A 17,274-nucleotide genomic window follows, 5' to 3' on the forward strand; every position below is an offset into this window, starting at 1 on the left:
GGCAGCTTGGAGATCAGAAAGTCCGTGTCTAGGAAGTCTGTAGTGAGCACTTCTATGAGATCTAGATGATGTGCTGGACATGGTGCCTGCTGAAATGGATGTGGATGCATGCCTTGACCGCCTGGATGGTCTCTGCGAAGATGCACCAGTTTGAGGTACTTCAGGATGCAGGCTGGGAGGTAGCTGGATGTCGTAGTCAGCTAGATGACCGGGGAGATGTCTCTCTCTGGGAGACCGAGGTCTGACGGCTGGATCAGCTTCACTGGGAGGTTCAGATTCCATCTTGTGACACACTCCGGCTCGAAGGACCATATACGAGCGTATGGGACGCTCAGGGGGTTCAGGTGTCGTGCACACAAGATGAAAGGGGTAGTTCCGGTAAGAGAACAGGAGAAGGATTCCCAGTTTTGTAAGTTTAATCAAGCTGGAATGTCATTACACACATGTGGTCTATAAGACAGAAAAATACAAAGAGGAACAATTGCTAATGTTAGTAAATTATACAACAAACTTATTAATTAAGATACAAATAAACATACATCGAGTAATTGTGAATTATAAAGACAATGATGAATTAAACATACTGTTGTAAGCAATTGGAATGACCATTTAGTATTATTGTACAGGCTAAATCTACCCAACGGTGAACATTTTACGAATTATTGACTCAATCAGGTGATATATATTAAATAGATACATAAAATAGGTTATATCAAACTATGAATCAATGTGAATATCCAGTTCAAAGTCCGAAATGAGATCGTTGGGTTTGATAACATGTGGTTTCACTTTCGGTTATGGCGCACGTGGGAATCACGAGACATACAGTGTGATTTACAAGACAATAACAGTAATCAGAACATTTATCTGGATCAAAGGATAGCAAACAAAAGGGACTCACCCATAATCAATTACACACTGGTGTAAAACATGTACAAATCGGTTGCACAGTCCAGCCAGCCGATCGGCAGCCTGTGTCTCTCCAGCCGTCATGACTGCCTTTTTGTCACTGAACTCCCTATCACCAAACCTTCCTCTAGGGGTCGTTAAAGGGCTTTCTCACACTGCTGTTTTTCTGTGTTTCAGGATCTAGGGTGGGTCTTTTTGAAGTGAAAGACCTGATTGGAGAAGGAAGTTATGGCAAGGTGTATCTGGGATCTCACGTATTTAATGAGAGAACAAAGGTAGAGAACTATTTTTCAAATTCAGTCAACATTTTCCTCCTGATTACTCAATATAAATCATTTGTGGGCTTTAATTTCATTTGTTGTTGTTTTTCCGCAGGTTGCCCTGAAGTACATCAAGAAGCGTAAACAGGACCGTTATCTCGACGTTGTAAGTTGAACAATTTACACAACAGTGAAAATGTGCTGACCATTTGCTCATCCTTCACTTGTCCCGTACCTGTCTGGACCACTTTAAACTGAACTCAAAAGCAGATATGTTGGAAACAGGGAGTCACTGACTTCCATTGTAGATAAAGAAAATACTTATGAAGTCACTGCTTACTGGTTTATCAACATTCTTCAAAATATCTTCTTTTGTGTTCAGCAGAAGAAATAAACCCTGAGACTAGTTTTGAACACATGAATGTAGGGCTGTGGAGTTAATTAATATTCATTTAACATTAATGCAGATAAAAATGATCATTGCGTCATACACACAGACAGAACACACACATGTAGAGTCCTCTTTTAGCTTAAACTGCATGACTAAATGCTCAAATACCAGCAAACATGTGTCCAAACAGGAGCTTAGTGATTATTTACTTCGTGAAGTTTTTGTTTCTGTACTTTGTGCCATTCTGCTTTGGTAATATCTTTGAAATCTGTTTTTTTTTCTAGGATGGTCATTCCAAACCTGTGCTTGCAGAAGTGGCAATCATGCTTAAGTTGATGAAGGACCCACCTTGTCCCAGCATCATCACATTACACCACTGGATTAAGAATAAGAACGACTTCGTTCTCTTTCTGGAGTACGCCGAGTCATCCCAGATTTTGGCTTATTATCTCAGAAGTTCATTGGACATTGATGAAAACCACGCACGCCGGTTAATGCGTCAGTTGATCCAAGCTGTCAAGTTCTGCGCTGAGCGTGGAGTTTTCCATGGAGATATCCACTCGGGGAACATCCTGGTGACTCAACCCCGATCAGAGCTCAAACTGATTGACTTTGGTTGTGCTCGGCTAATTACCAGCGAGCCTTTCAACAGCAGTGATTATCGAGGTGAGTGGGCATTTTGTGGGAGTTTCTTTGGTCACAGTATTGTCTTATGAAATGACTGAATTCTGAAAATGTCTCTCTTACAGGAGCCTTACTTTACACACCGCCTGAGGTTCTGAGGGATCCCACATTCTTTCCTAACCCGGCGTACGTCTGGACATTAGGCCTCATCCTGTATGAAATATTGCATACACGATTGGCCTTTTACGACACGCATTCGATAATCGTTGGAGACCTCCAGACAGACCTCACCTTATCTTTAGGTAAGCAGACTCTTCTGAACAATCGTTTGTTTTGTAATTTGATGTAGTGAGATTTAAACACGTTCATGAATCTTGAGTATGCAGACATATTTCACACTCTCTCTGTCACTTTTCAGATTGCCTGGACCTGATTTCCCAGTGTTTGGTCCGCAATCCAGAGAAGCGACTGCAGTTACATCAGTTAGAAGAGCACCGGTGGTTCAATCCAACGAGCCCAAATCCTGTGCAGCAGTGAGACAAGAGGAGGTAGAGGAACATACCGAGCACAAAACTACATCTTCAGTCTTTCTTTGCTTCATGCTATTCCTGTTCTTTCCTCTTCTGCTCTTTATAGAGTCACAAGTCTTATTTGACAGCCCTTCATATCACTGCTTAAATAACTTTGTGTTGTTTTTCTTCATTTTAGAAAACACTAAAGAAGCGAAGAGGAGAACAGCAGCATTTCCAGAAATTTCACAAGACTGTTAAAGTTATTAATTACTCCCTCATGTCATTCCACACCCCTCAGACCTTACTTTTCAGTGTCAGTGTGTTGATGAGAGCTCTGTCCTGCACTGTGTGTGTGTCCACTGCTGACGTTTACCTCAGATGTGCCCACGCTTTGTTTAAATGAGAGGAAGTCGCGCAGGCCTCTGGGTTATCCGTCAGCAGTGCGACACACATCCAGTGCAGTACAGGACTTCTGAAGTCATTATTTTTATTTTAATATTTTTTTTTATTTTTCTTTCTGCATTAAAGAAGTTTAATGCTCCAAACCCCTGACACCTTTCCTCATCTTCAGAAAACAAATGAAAACATTTGAGATGAAATCAAACCATGAGAGCTCTGTCCTGCACTGTGTGTGTGTCCACTGCTGACGTTTACCTCAGATGTGCCCACGCTTTGTTTAAATGAGAGGAAGTCGCGCAGGCCTCTGGGTTAAACGTCAGCAGTGCGACACACATACAGTGCACTGCGCTCTTCTGGACGTGCGGTTTGAGGGTCAGAGAGCTCTCAGATTTCATCTCAAATGTTTTAATTTGTCTTCTCAATATGAACTAAACATGAATTTGATCTAAGGACATGAGCTGAGTAATTAATGACAATAATGGTGATTAAATACTGCAGCTCTGCACAAGACCTTTGGCCACAGGAGAAATGGTCGTGCCCAACCGAGCCTGGTTTCTCTCGAGGTTTTTTCCTTCACTTTTGTCAATTAGTGAAGTTTTGTTCCTCGCCACTGTCGCCGCTGGCTTGCTTGGTTGGGACTTGTGGAGCTGCGCATCGATGGATTTGCTCTTCAGTGAACTGAACTTTAACTCCAGTGCTGTCACAGTTTTCTCCTCTAAAGTGTCATCAAAGATCTGCTCGACTATTTTCTCCCTCATTAATGAATCTGGTGTTCTGTCATAAGAGAGACTGATTGTTTTATAATGAAGTGTTCATGATTGTTTTGTAATGAATTGTTCTTTGAATTGTTTTGTGATGGACTGCTTTTATGTATTGTTGGCTAATAAGTCAAATAAAATCCTGTGAATCAAACTGAAGCTCTGATCATCATTTCTGTGAGTTTTCTAAAGGACTCCTTACTCAATTAAAGAGAGAGTTCTCCCTCAACTATTTACTCACGTGCTTCTAAACCGATGAGCTTCTTTCCTCTGTTGAACACTGAAGATGTGCACATGCCTGAATCGAGTGTAAACAACACATCGAACACAAGATGGTGCTGTATTCACAACGCTTGTTTCATCTAATCAAATACATAAAAAATTATTCGACTGAAAAATAATGAGGACCTCTTTTAATTCTCTTTAAGACTACTATTATATATATAAATACATATAAATCATTTTTATATTTTTTTTATTTTATGCAAGAAGGAACATGAGCATTTACAGCATATAAACAATGAGTTTATTTGATTTATGAGCACTGTCGAGTTGTTACACCCCTATGAAAGGTCAACCACTCAACAGAAAGGGCTGTGATTGGCTCTAATGCTCTGGCTCCAGCAGAGTTTCTGTGTTTTTAAATATTAGGATGTTTTAATTACTCGCGCTCGCTTTAGTGCATATGAGATAAACGATGTCAGTTTGTAATAACCGGTTATCATGTATTACTGAACTGATATCGCATTGTCCACGTCTGCATCACGGTGCACCGAAGAAACAGTTAACTTTGACACCCCTACTAAATATGTACAGTCAAGCCCCAAATTATTCATATCTCTGACAAATTCTGACAAAGTTTTTGTTTGTAAATGTTAATAAAAGCTGATAAATATTTCTTCATCAAAATGATGTCTCTTGTACATCGTCTTATCTTTTGGGAGAAACTCGTGGGGTTCGATAGAGTGCGTGTGACGTGTCTGAAGAGCGAGAAGGGATCCGGGGGTGAGAAGAGTAGGCGACTTATTTGAGGACCAGGAGGGAGACGCGCGATGTTTGCGGGTATTATGAGTCCCACAAATGCATAGAGACTCCCGGAACTTCCAGGGGACTTGGGATGTCTGAATATCAGGTTTAACAACTATAGTGAGACGCGATCCAGCGGTACATCCTTGATAAACTGTCTGACGTGCACTGCTCTCTGGAGCTCAGAGGAGCACATGACAGTGTGTAGCTGTGTGTGTGTGTGTGTGTGGCTGTGTATGTGTTTGTGTGGTCTCGTGATGTGCGTTTTCAGCGGACAGAGGGCTGTTCAGAAATGCTAGGTAAAACACGGTCTGGGTGTGGATGTGGATCCTTTTCATTCTAAAACGCCATTTTACACTAAGACGTATTAATGTAAACGGGGCCTGAGTGTGTATTTTTCACGAGCGGGTTTGCGACGGGCGGGGCGGAGGATCGGCGATGCCGGCTCAGCATTGTGTTGTCTATTGGCCATCGGCGATGGACGATGGCATCGACCATCAGCCCAACTCTAACACACACGTCACCATTTTTCTAAGAAAACATATTTCTAAAGGTGCCGTTGACGTGAAATTTTCATGAGATGTTGATAACAGCCAAAGAAATCCACATATGCAAAGAAAACATCTATTTTATATAAAGTAAACACCCATCAGATGATGAGCACTCTGAGCTTGTTAAGAAAGGGCCTGTTCCAATAAGATTTTCCTGTGAAACGACTGCCAATTCACAAACTGCAATTACTCAAATCATGTGAAAAACTGTTGTTAAATGTTTAAAGTTATAATTTATTCACAGATTTCTTAACTGAAGCTCCAGAGCGAGAGAAATTGTTCACTTTGAGTTTGACGATTGCTAATGGAAAGCTGAAGAATGTTGATTTAGTTTCAGTAGCCCCCCTGAATTATTAGGACTAACTAATTAATTAGAACTACCTGTTAACTAGGTAGGTTAGGGTAATTAGTAGGCCCACACGGAAACGGCGCGCACAGAATTCCACAGATTTCTGCAGATTTTCAGCCCATCATTTATTCTGTTTATTTACTTGAGTAAATGTGTAAATCTGAATTTACTCATTTTTTTCAGTAATTTATTATTTTTATTTCATATATTAAGGTTTTAGTTATGATACTCTGCTGGATACTCCCAAAATGATTCCGCAGAAATCCGCAGATTTTTACCAAAATTCAGAAATAGCAAAAAACGTCCGCAGATTCCGTCTGGCCCTGGTAATTAGGCAAGTTATTGTATAACGATGGTTTGTTCTGTAGACTAGCGAAAAAAATAGCTTAAAGGGGCTAATAATTTTGACCTTAAAATGTTTTTAAAAAATTTAAATCTGCTTTTATTCTAGCTGAAATAAAACAAATAAGACTTTCTCCAGAAGAAAAAACTGATTTATTTATATATATATTAATAATATATATTTTCACTGTATATATACAGGTGAAGTCAGGATTATTAGCCCCCCTTTAAATTTTTTTTCTTTTTTTAATATTTCCCAAATGAGGTTTAACAGAGCAAAGAAATGTTCACAGTATGTCTGATAATATTTTTTCTTTTAGAGAAAGTCTTAATTGTTTTATTCAGGCTAGAATAAAAGCAGTTTTTATTTTTTTTTAAATTAATTTTAAGGTAAATTTTTTTTTGATAGTCTACAGAACAAACCATCATTATACAATAACTTGCCTAATTACACTAACCTGCCTAGTTAACCTAATTAACCTAGTTAAGCCTTTAAATGTCACTTTAAGCTGGATAGAAGTGTCTTGAACAATATTTAGTCGAATAATATTTACTGTCATCATGGCAAAGATAAAATAAATCAGTTATTAGAAATCAGTTATTAAAACTATTATGTTTAGAAATGTGTTGAAGAAATCTTTTCTATGGTAAAGAGAAATATATATATATATATCAGGGCCGCTGCTGGCCAAAAGGGTGCCCTATGCAAAATTTTACTGTGGTGCCCCCACAGAGGAATAAAATCACACAAAGATTTAAACGTAATTATTTATTTATGTACATAAATATGCATATAAAGACTCAAGTTATACTTAAACATTCACATATTTGCATTACAAAATAATAGTTTACATCAAAATAAATACTGACATGTCTTCTGCAGAAGCATTCCCAATTTCAAACATTTAGAAAAGATAAGGGATAAACCCTGTCTGTACCTGTAGAGATGGACGGTCCTCAGTGCTGCATCCTGTACTTGTACCTGTGCAGCTGCTGGTGTCTTTGGAGCAGTGCTGGTCAGGCCACCTCATCTTCTTTTGTGGCAAACTTCAGCAGGATTGACCTCCATGTACAATACAGACGAAATTAGTCATTTAAAGAAAAACTCATGACATACCATTAAAACAACGGGCTAGTCAAGCACTCTTCATAATGTTTACAAACTACAACCAAAATATTTCATTTACACTGTAATCTATGCTGACAATAGCTGACCCTTGCTTTCGGTATAAATCAAAGACATTTGTGTTTTTCAAGAATTAATTGCTGTAATTTTAAACCAAAAAACTTTATAACATTCAGAAAAAATAATCATTAATGAATTCATGCAATAAAAATGGTTTCTGGCCAGTGATTTACCGTAATTTTACTCATTTTATATTATTGATCTTTCAGAAATCACAGAATATTACTCAGTTTTGTTATTTCAAACTGTAATGTACAAAAAAGACTAAAGAGACTTTATTGTCATCGCAATGATACAAGCAATAACAACAGCAACAATAAGAAATGTAAAGAAATAGATAAAACACTAAACAATAATAATTGCAGTCTGCAAAGAATGAAATAATATATAACATATATACAATATACAATATATATAATATATACATAATAATAACTATAATAATAAATAATACATAGAGTGAAGTAATTGTGCAGTGCATGTGTATTTACAGTTGGTGTGCAAGCAGAATTGTATTGCACAAGTTAATAACAATAATTGAGTTTGTGTAATTATCAGGGGAAAACGCCAAAAGTCATAGAACATGTCCTGTCTAAAGCACAATGCATAGCAGTTGTGGCGAAGTTTAAACGTTAGCCTCACTAGTATACTTGAATAACCAAAAATAAGTTTTCCAGATTCATGGAAGTTACCCGAAAGTGATGCACGCGATTCATATTGTACTCTCTTCCTCTTCTCGGCTCCAGACGGCTGTTGTCTTTTCCCGGGCATGAACCTGCAACTTGCATCTATTATAATTATATGCAGCTGGCAGCCGCAAGGATAGCCACGTGTGCGGAAAAATTACGTCACATGTTTGTTAATGCGTCCGTCCTAAAATAATTTTTTTACGTATTTAACAACTTATTATCAATATATATTTGATGTAAACTCAGTTTATGTTGATATCAGTAAATAAATATAAAAAAAATTTGAGCAACCGAGATGGTGCCCCCCTCCGGAGTTGAGGCTCTACGCAGCCTGCGTACTCTGCGTGTAGGGAGCGACGTTACTGATATATATATATATATATATATATATATATATATATATATATATATATATATATATATATATATATATATATATATATATATAAACATATACTTTTTATCCTGCAGCTTATTTCTCTAAAATGCTAGGGCCCTGAGTTTGGAGTGGTTTGAAGCTAAAAGATAAATCACACACAACAAACACTTTCAGTGATCACTTTTTTCACTTGGAACTTGCAGTTTTTATTGAGCAACTCAGCAGTTTTTCATCATTATAATGGGTTTTGATATAAACATACATCAATATCTATTTTTAATCAAATAAATATATATTTTTTTGTTTCATGTTACTTCTGTGATCTTTTCATATTAGTCAAACATCGTACAGCATTAAACAGTGACATACCAATGATAAACTAATAACAAACTAAAAACACTCACCTCCTCTTTCTTCACCCATGTGGGACATGGACCACTGGTCCCCACCACTGATGACGAATTTTTTTTTTTATTATAGTTTTGAAACATTACATAAAATAAAAATACAATAATTCAGATATATATTATATCCATAAACATTACTATAGTTACAAGATCCAAAAATGATGAAGTAATATATAACAGGAAAAAAATGTAATAAAAAGTTTCAAAAGAAAAAAAAAATTTTTTTAATAAATAAAACGAAAAAAATACAAATATTACAAAATACTTCTATACATATAAACTAAAATAATAACTTAGGATACAATCATCGACTACAGCGGGGGATCAGAACTAGAAAAAAAATTCCTTCATGAAAACTAACATTAAATCATTCTTTTTGTTTTTAATTTGCATTAGAGACTTTTTCAGATTTTCCATTTCTAATAAAAAAATATTACATTTTGGTACACATTTCGCAAATTTCTGTTTATGTATAAAATATTTACCTTGTAAAATGTAGAAGTTAACAACATACTCGAATGTTCTTTTTGTGTGTGAAAAAGTGCAAATCACATCTTTTAAAGATAGCCTGTAGTTAACATTTCTTTGCCCAAATAACACGTCACTAACATCATTCCAAAATTTACGAGAGGCATCACAGTTATAGAAAAGATGAGATAAGTCTTCCTCATGTATATTACAAAATGTGCAAGTACTCTCAATATCCATGAATTTAGATAAAGTTGCTTTGCAAGGATACATTTTGTGAAGTATTTTAAAGTGCACTTCTTTAACCTTATTTAAAAGGCAAAATTTAAAGGGTATTGACCAGGTAGCTTTCCAATTAATATTAATAATTTTTTCATTCCAATAATATTTCCCTCTAGGGGATATTTTGTGTTTAGATTGAAAGACTTGTCTAATTTTTTTATTATTATATGATGGAGAAAGTATGTCAACACCGTCAATTTTTAATTCTGGGAGTATCTTTTTAACGCCTCCATAAGAAAGGTGATTATTAATTAGTTGTATTAAGCCAGCTGGAATAGCCTTAACCACTTGGTGAAATTCTTTAAAAGGAATTGGAAAGTTATGTATCCTCATAAAATCCTCATAAGATAGTATGTTTCCATTATCATAGAACAAATCTGTAACAAAATATATGTTTCTTTGATACCATTTATGTAAAAATAAAGATTTGTTTCTAGAGGTAATGAGATAATTATTCCATAAGAGAACTTTATGAGGAGAAAAGTTATGCTGAAAAAAATTTTTCCAAGCCAATAATACTTGCTGGTGAAATTTGGACAATTTAAGTGGCAATTTTCCAGGAAGATAATTGCATCTCAGGAGAACCACCGATGACGAATAAATAGAACGAATTCGATTGCCGTGACGTCACTGGACAGAATTCAGATTTTCCTCAGAGTGACAAACGAACGAGTACAGTGAACATTGATTTAACGACTTTAGCGACTTGTTTTGCATCTCAAATGGCAAATAACACGTCAGCTGCGTTTTTTAACCGAGTTAATACGATCACGACTGAGTTTGTCAACGAAAATCATCGAAGTGACACGATGGCTTCTCCTTCACCTTCTACCGTGATGAGAAGCCCAACAGGTGAGATGAGAGTTTACAAAAACTGTGTATTCCCACGTATTATTTAATAATACAGTAAATTATGAAGTTAAAAGTAAAATAATATTTATATATTGCCATGTAAGGTTATTAGTGTAGCAAATATGCAACGTCTCTTCATTGTAATGTGTTTTTGTGTGTGTAGTTATGGTTTTGTATATTTTTGTGATAGAGCCCTGCTCTTATATGTAATGACATTCTGGTTTTTAAGTTTCTCCTTTCCACTCAACAGAAATTGTGCCTTGTTAATGTTTGTGATAAAAATCATTTTAATTTTACTTTAATTTAAATCCTTCGTGTAGACCTGCACAGTCATTTTCTTAGTTTTTGATGGTGTGGAGGAATATTTGTTATATTTTAGCAAACTGAGTGAGAATATTATATTTAAGTCTTTATTTGTTCAAGCAGGGATGAATTAATACAATTGAGGTAAAGTTGGTTTTATATTCACACATTCTGACTTTCTCCTTAATAATAATATAACAGAAAATTATTTTTGCTGAATAGTTGCTTTTAGGTTTTTTCCTGATGTCTAATATGGTCTTATGACTTACCGACTATTTGTCAGCTTGTGTTTGTCATTTTACATCATAGAAATGATTTGCAATTCCACGTAATTAATTTTAGTTTTAAAAAAATTTCTATTATAATTGTACATTTATTGTTGTTGTTTCTTTTGTGTGATTGTCTTTCATATTTCTCATTTACAACAGTGTGTTTATTTTAAACCTGTGATTAAAGAGTTTTCTAATATTTCCCTGTTCATTTCCTTTATTTCAGAAAACACAGAGAAAAGGAGGAAAGGGAATAAAGCCTCTGCTTTCTTTAAGAGAGCATGGAAGGCTGTGAAGCGCCCTTTCCTTTGCTGTGACCGGAACAGAGTGGTTCCCTTTGAACCACGGTCAGATGTCGACGATTTCCAGCATCTGCCTGTTCCAGGTCCCTCCAGGACCGTCGCAGCACATGCAGACCTTGAGCCGGTGTGGCAGCCAGGCCAGGTCTGTGAAGATCTTCAGCCGTTGAGTGTTCCGGGCCCCTTCAGCATCGAGCAAACAGCAGATGTGCCGAATGCAGATCCGGCCCGTCCAGAGTCCTCGACGGCCCTCACAGGTCATGTTGATACTGAGCTGGTGTGTCTGCCAGGCCAGGTCTGGGAAGATCCCCAGCCAATCAGTGTCCATGACCTCTCCAATATTAAGAACATGACGGATGCAGATTCGGCCTGTCCTGAGTCACCTCCGTCTGTTCAAGACCCCTCTGATATTGATGGGACTGATGGTGAGTCATACTGAATTTGGTTCATTTTATTTCTGCCGTCTGTTATTTTTTATGCTTTGTTGTTTTTAGCTTATAAATCAGACAGTGTCATTTGCTGTACTGTTGGTTGTGTATTAATTAATACAGTGCTAAACATATATGAGTGCACCCCCCACAAATCTCTCATTTAAATTCAGATTTTCTATAGGAGGCTTTATAATATTATATTTGTGCATGTACATTAGTTTAGTCAGAACTGAAGCCAAATCTGGAGCTTATCTAACAAAATAACTAAATAATGGTTCAAAAATGAGTAGCCCAAATGTATATGTTCAGGGAAAATATTCAATTAAATTTTTTTAAATTAGCAAAAATCAAAGAGTAACAAAAAATATTGACAATTTTGTTGAAATGTTGTAGTTTGTAAATTTTGCAATATTTTGCATATTAATTGTATTATCTTTCCATTTCTAAAAATGTTCTGTGACTAGATTATTATTTTAGTAAATAAATCTGTTTGATAAATCTGTTTTGTTCAAATGCACCAATATATATTACCCAGATTCACTGAGAAATGGATAAAAACATTCATTTTCTAAATGGGGTGTACTGCATATATGAATATGCTGAGCGCTTTAGCTGCAGCTCTGTTCATGGAGATGTTTCTGTTTGTTTTCTTCATTTTAGAAAAACCCAAGAAAGGAAAGAAAGGCAAAAGAGTCTCTGCTTTCTTCAAGAGAGTATGGAAGGCTGCAACGCGCCCTTTCCTGTGCTGTGACACGGATGTAGTCCAGCATCTTACACCACAACCTGAACCCGAGCCTGAGCCCGAGCCAGAGCCTGTGCCTGAACCTGAACCTGAGCCTGAACCTCAACCTGAGCCTGAGCCTGAGCCAGAGCCCGAGCCAGAGCCAGAGCCCGAGCCCGAGTCCAAGTCCGAGTCCGAGTCTGAGCCCGAGTCTGAATCTGAGTCAGAGTCAGAGTCAGTTCTTGAGGAGCCTAATGAGGCTTCTGGGCTCACTCTTGGTAAGTGATCATTTCCTTTTATTATTATAAATTAGTAATCAGTTTACTCCTGCAATTCTGATGGAAGTTTCTGCTTTCAGCTCATTGCATTAGATCCAGATTTAAAGGATTCGAGTCATTTATTTGATCCGTTTCACACCAGACAATGCAAGTAAATCTCCCTGCTGTTTTTCTGTGTTTCAGGATCTAGGGTGGGTCTTTTTGAAGTGAAAGACCTGATTGGAGAAGGAAGTTATGGCAAGGTGTATCTGGGATCTCACGTATTTAATGAGAGAACAAAGGTAGAGAACTATTTTTCAAATTCAGTCAACATTTTCCTCCTGATTACTCAATATAAATCATTTGTGGGCTTTAATTTCATTTGTTGTTGTTTTTCCGCAGGTTGCCCTGAAGTACATCAAGAAGCGTAAACAGGACCGTTATCTCGACGTTGTAAGTTGAACAATTTACACAACAGTGAAAATGTGCTGACCATTTGCTCATCCTTCACTTGTCCCGTACCTGTCTGGACCACTTTAAACTGAACTCAAAAGCAGATATGTTGGAAACAGAGTCACTGACTTCCATTGTAGAAAAAGAAAATACTTATGAAGTCACTGCTTACTGGTTTATCAACATTCTTCAAAATATCTTTTTTTGTGTTCAGCAGAAGAAATAAAGCCAGAGACTAGTTTTGAACACATGAATGTAGGGCTGTGGAGTTAATTAATATTCATTTAACATTAATGCAGGTAAAAATGATCATTGCGTCATACACACAGACAGAACACACACATGTCGAGTCCTCTTTTAGCTTAAACTGCATGACTAAATGCTCAAATACCAGCAAACATGTGTCCAAACAGGAGCTTAGTGATTATTTACTTCGTGAAGTTTGTGTTTCTGTACTTTGTGCCATTCTGCTTTGGTAATATCTTTGAAATCTTTGTTTTTTTTTCTAGGATGGTCATTCCAAACCTGTGCTTGCAGAAGTGGCAATCATGCTTAAGTTGATGAAGGACCCACCTTGTCCCAGCATCATCACATTACACCACTGGATTAAGAATAAGAACGACTTCGTTCTCTTTCTGGAGTACGCCGAGTCATCCCAGAACTTGGCTTATTACGTCAGAAGTACATTGGACATTGATGAAAACCACGCACGCCGGTTAATGTGTCAGTTAATCCAAGCTGTCAAGTTCTGCGCTGAGCGTGGAGTTTTCCATGGAGATATCCACTCGGGGAACATCCTGGTGACTCAACCCCGATCAGAGCTCAAACTGATTGACTTTGGTTGTGCTCGGCTAATTACCAGCGAGCCTTTCAACAGCAGTGATTATCGAGGTGAGTGGGCATTTTGTGGGAGTTTCTTTGGTCACAGTATTGTCTTATGAAAAGACTGAATTCTGAAAATGTCTCTCTTACAGGAGCCTTACTTTACACACCGCCTGAGGTTCTGAGGGATCCCACATTCTTTCCTAACCCGGCGTACGTCTGGACATTAGGCCTCATCCTGTATGAAATATTGCATACACGATTGGCCTTTTACGACACGCATTCGATAATCGTTGGAGACCTCCAGACAGACCTCACCTTATCTTTAGGTAAGCAGACTCTTCTGAACAATCGTTTGTTTTGTAATTTGATGTAGTGAGATTTAAACACGTTCATGAATCTTGAGTATGCAGACATATTTCACACTCTCTCTGTCACTTTTCAGATTGCCTGGACCTGATTTCCCAGTGTTTGGTCCGCAATCCAGAGAAGCGACTGCAGTTACATCAGTTAGAAGAGCACCGGTGGTTCAATCCAACGAGCCCAAATCCTGTGCAGCAGTGAGACAAGAGGAGGTAGAGGAACACACCGAGCACAAAACTACATCTTCAGTCTTTCTTTGCTTCATGCTATTCCTGTTCTTTCCTCTTCTGCTCTTTTTAGAGTCACAAGTCTTCTTTGACAGCCCTTCATATCACTGCTTAAATAACTTTGTGTTGTTTTTCTTCATTTTAGAAAACACTAAAGAAGCGAAGAGGAGAACAGCAGCATTTCCAGAAATTTCACAAGACTGTTAAAGTTATTAATTACTCCCTCATGTCATTCCAAACCCCTCAGATCTTACTTTTCAGTGTCAGTGTGTTGATGAGAGCTCTGTCCTGCACTGTGTGTGTGTCCACTGCTGACGTTTACCTCAGATGTGCCCACGCTTTGTTTAAATGAGAGGAAGTCGCGCAGGCCTCTGGGTTATCCGTCAGCAGTGCGACACACATCCAGTGCAGTACAGGACTTCTGAAGTCATTATTTTTGTTTTAATATTTTGGTGTTTTTCTTTCTGCATTAAAGAAGTTTAATGCTCCAAACCCCTGACACCTTTCCTCATCTTCAGAAAACAAATGAAAACATTTGAGATGAAATCAAACCATGAGAGCTCTGTCCTGCACTGTGTGTGTGTCCACTGCTGACGTTTACCTCAGATGTGCCCACGCTTTGTTTAAATGAGAGGAAGTCGCGCAGGCCTCTGGGTTAAACGTCAGCAGTGCGACACACATACAGTGCACTGCGCTCTTCTGGACGTGCGGTTTGAGGGTCAGAGAGCTCTCAGATTTCATCTCAAATGTTTTAATTTGTGTTCTCAATATGAACTAAACATGAATTTGATCTAAGGACATGAGGTGAGCAATTAATGACAATAATGGTGATTAAATACTGCAGCTCTGCACAAGACCTTTGGCCACAGGAGAAATGGTCGTGCCCAACCGTGCCTGGTTTCTCTCGAGGTTTTTTCCTTCACTTTTGTCAATTAGTGAAGTTTTCTTCCTCGCCACTGTCGCCGCTGGCTTGCTTGGTTGGGACTTGTGGAGCTGCGCATCGATGGATTTGCTCTTCAGTGAACTGAACTTTAACTCCAGTGCTGTCACAGTTTTCTCCTCTAAAGTGTCATCAAAGATCTGCTCGACTATTTTCTCCCTCATTAATGAATCTGGTGTTCTGTCATAAGAGAGACTGATTGTTTTATAATGAAGTGTTCATGATTGTTTTGTAATGAATTGTTCTTTGAATTGTTTTGTGATGAACTGCTTTTATGTATTGTTGGCTAATAAGTCAAATAAAATCCTGTGAATCAAACTGAAGCTCTGATCATCATTTCTGTGAGTTTTCTAAATGACTCCTTACTCAATTAAAGAGAGAGTTCTCCCTCAACTATTTACTCACGTGTTTCTAAACCGATGAGGTTCTTTCCTCTGTTGAACACTGAAGAAGATACAAATCTGAAAATCTGTAACCATTGATGTCCACAGTAGGAAAACAAATACAATGGAAGTCAATAGTTACAGGTTTCCAGCATTTTTCAAAACATCTTCTTTTGTGTATAACAGAAGAAACTCATAGTAAGGGCTGAGTAAAAGATGACAGGATATTCATTATAGGGTGAAGGAATTTCTTTAACAAACCAGTAGTGCCATTTACTGTGTTTACTATGATTTACTATGAGTCTGTTTAGCCAAATGAAAGCACAGAGAAGGTTTTACTGTTAGACAATGTGTTGTTTTATATTACAGTATCATATACTAACACAACAAATAGTGTACTGGGCTAATATTTTATTTAAAGAGCAGAGTTTCAGACTGGACATTGTTAGATGCCTTAGGAGGCCCTTGTTGGGTTCAGTGAACAGTATTGTGTTTTTGTTAGTGTGAATATTTTAATATTTTGTTTGTGTATTTTAAAAATCTAAAGCACATTCGTCCACAATAAACAACCTTTAATGAAATTAGTAGTTTCCAATGATGTTTAATAAGATTAAACAATATAATACTACACTGTGTAACATTAGAAAACGAAAATCTTTAAAAAAAATAAATAATTTGAATGTTTTATATGTTTATTTAAACTTTTTTACTTCTTGCAACTGTTTATACCTGTGATTTTAATATACTTTCTCAGAATTTTATTTTTATTTTTTAAAAAGATATGCAAGATGTACATATTTGTACTACGTTTGTACATATTTCATTATTATTTCATAATCAATGGGGAAAATGTCCAGCCTGAGCACCCGCCTGTGAACTTGGTCCTAATTTTTGTCGCTAGATCTACCCCGGTATTCTACTCTGCTGCATGCCTGATATACTGAATATGCCTCACACATCGACACATTGTTTGTATCCTTTCCTGTTCATCCTTAAAGCGTTACAGCAGGAAATACTTGACTTGAGTTATATAAAAAAACATGCATTAAAAGCCACATCAGGGATTTTACATAGGAAAAAATGCTTAACATGCACTTTTTGGCAAATCTGTTCCATCAGATTCAAGTCTTTTCCAATTCGTTTCTTTTTTTTCAGTTATTTAACTCCTGAAATACAGTATATGGGTGGGTTTTTTTTATTTATTGAAAAATATATTGAATTATATTCAGAAAATTGTTCTATCTAAAACATCTGAAAGACAAACAATGAATAGCAGAGGAACTCGCCACCGAAAACTGAAAAGTTGTTGCTAGAAGGGATGCAAGTACAGTCGTAAGTTAACAAGAATAATTCAGATTATGTATTAAATTACCCAATATATGGCGATTTTTAACGCAAACCTCTACCCAAGCCCAGACCTAT

General features: G+C 37.1%; 3 protein-coding genes across 4 annotated transcripts in view; 2 read left to right on the forward strand and 1 right to left on the reverse strand.

Moving 5' to 3' along the window:
- The window catches only part of LOC137496553 (uncharacterized), an 11,905-nt gene extending 7,893 nt beyond the window's left edge, over window positions 1–4,012 (forward strand). Inside the window, exons 4-9 of the mRNA XM_087270134.1 lie at window positions 1,087–1,184; window positions 1,285–1,335; window positions 1,845–2,226; window positions 2,310–2,486; window positions 2,603–2,732; window positions 2,893–4,012. Coding sequence (XP_087126260.1) covers window positions 1,087–1,184; window positions 1,285–1,335; window positions 1,845–2,226; window positions 2,310–2,486; window positions 2,603–2,721 — 827 coding nt within the window. The 3' untranslated portion in view covers window positions 2,722–2,732; window positions 2,893–4,012. The remainder of the gene's footprint in view (window positions 1–1,086; window positions 1,185–1,284; window positions 1,336–1,844; window positions 2,227–2,309; window positions 2,487–2,602; window positions 2,733–2,892) is intronic.
- LOC141376290 (serine/threonine-protein kinase pim-3-like) overlaps window positions 1–10,098 on the reverse strand; it is a 24,054-nt gene extending 13,956 nt beyond the window's left edge. Inside the window, exons 1-3 of the transcript XR_015500783.1 lie at window positions 9,268–10,098; window positions 8,780–8,826; window positions 7,060–7,184 (exon numbers count right to left, since the gene is read on the reverse strand). The gene's annotated coding sequence lies outside the window, so the exon portion shown is untranslated. The remainder of the gene's footprint in view (window positions 1–7,059; window positions 7,185–8,779; window positions 8,827–9,267) is intronic.
- Window positions 9,456–15,787, forward strand: LOC100003556 (uncharacterized). Of its 2 annotated transcripts, XR_015500761.1 has the most exons (10): window positions 9,456–10,384; window positions 11,183–11,680; window positions 12,347–12,685; window positions 12,869–12,966; window positions 13,067–13,117; window positions 13,627–14,008; window positions 14,092–14,268; window positions 14,385–14,514; window positions 14,675–14,809; window positions 15,088–15,787. XR_015500761.1 is itself a non-coding variant. In XM_087270123.1 (9 exons), exons 1-8 carry the CDS (start codon window positions 10,255–10,257, stop codon window positions 14,501–14,503), a joined length of 1,794 nt encoding a protein of 597 aa, XP_087126249.1. In that variant the 5' UTR covers window positions 9,786–10,254; the 3' UTR covers window positions 14,504–14,514; window positions 14,675–15,787. The 2 variants fall into 2 exon arrangements, 1 of the variants encoding a protein (XP_087126249.1); XM_087270123.1 differs by having other exon boundaries at window positions 9,786–10,384; window positions 14,675–15,787.
- The last annotated feature ends 1,487 nt before the right edge of the window (window positions 15,788–17,274 follow it).

This window comes from Danio rerio, chromosome 10 (assembly GCF_052040795.2).
Source record: "Danio rerio strain M-AB ecotype USA chromosome 10, GRCz13ab, whole genome shotgun sequence".
Classification (NCBI taxonomy): Eukaryota; Metazoa; Chordata; class Actinopteri; order Cypriniformes; family Danionidae; genus Danio; species Danio rerio.

Bases quoted from the DNA above. Each gene is read 5' to 3' on its own strand.
- LOC100003556 (XM_087270123.1), top strand. From the start codon at position 10,255: ATGGCAAATAACACGTCAGCTGCGTTTTTTAACCGAGTTAATACGATC. The intron at 12,967-13,066 runs GTAGAGAACTAT...GTTTTTCCGCAG, and splicing joins TATTTAATGAGAGAACAAAG to GTTGCCCTGAAGTACATCAA. The intron at 14,269-14,384 runs GTAAGCAGACTC...GTCACTTTTCAG, and splicing joins AGACCTCACCTTATCTTTAG to ATTGCCTGGACCTGATTTCC.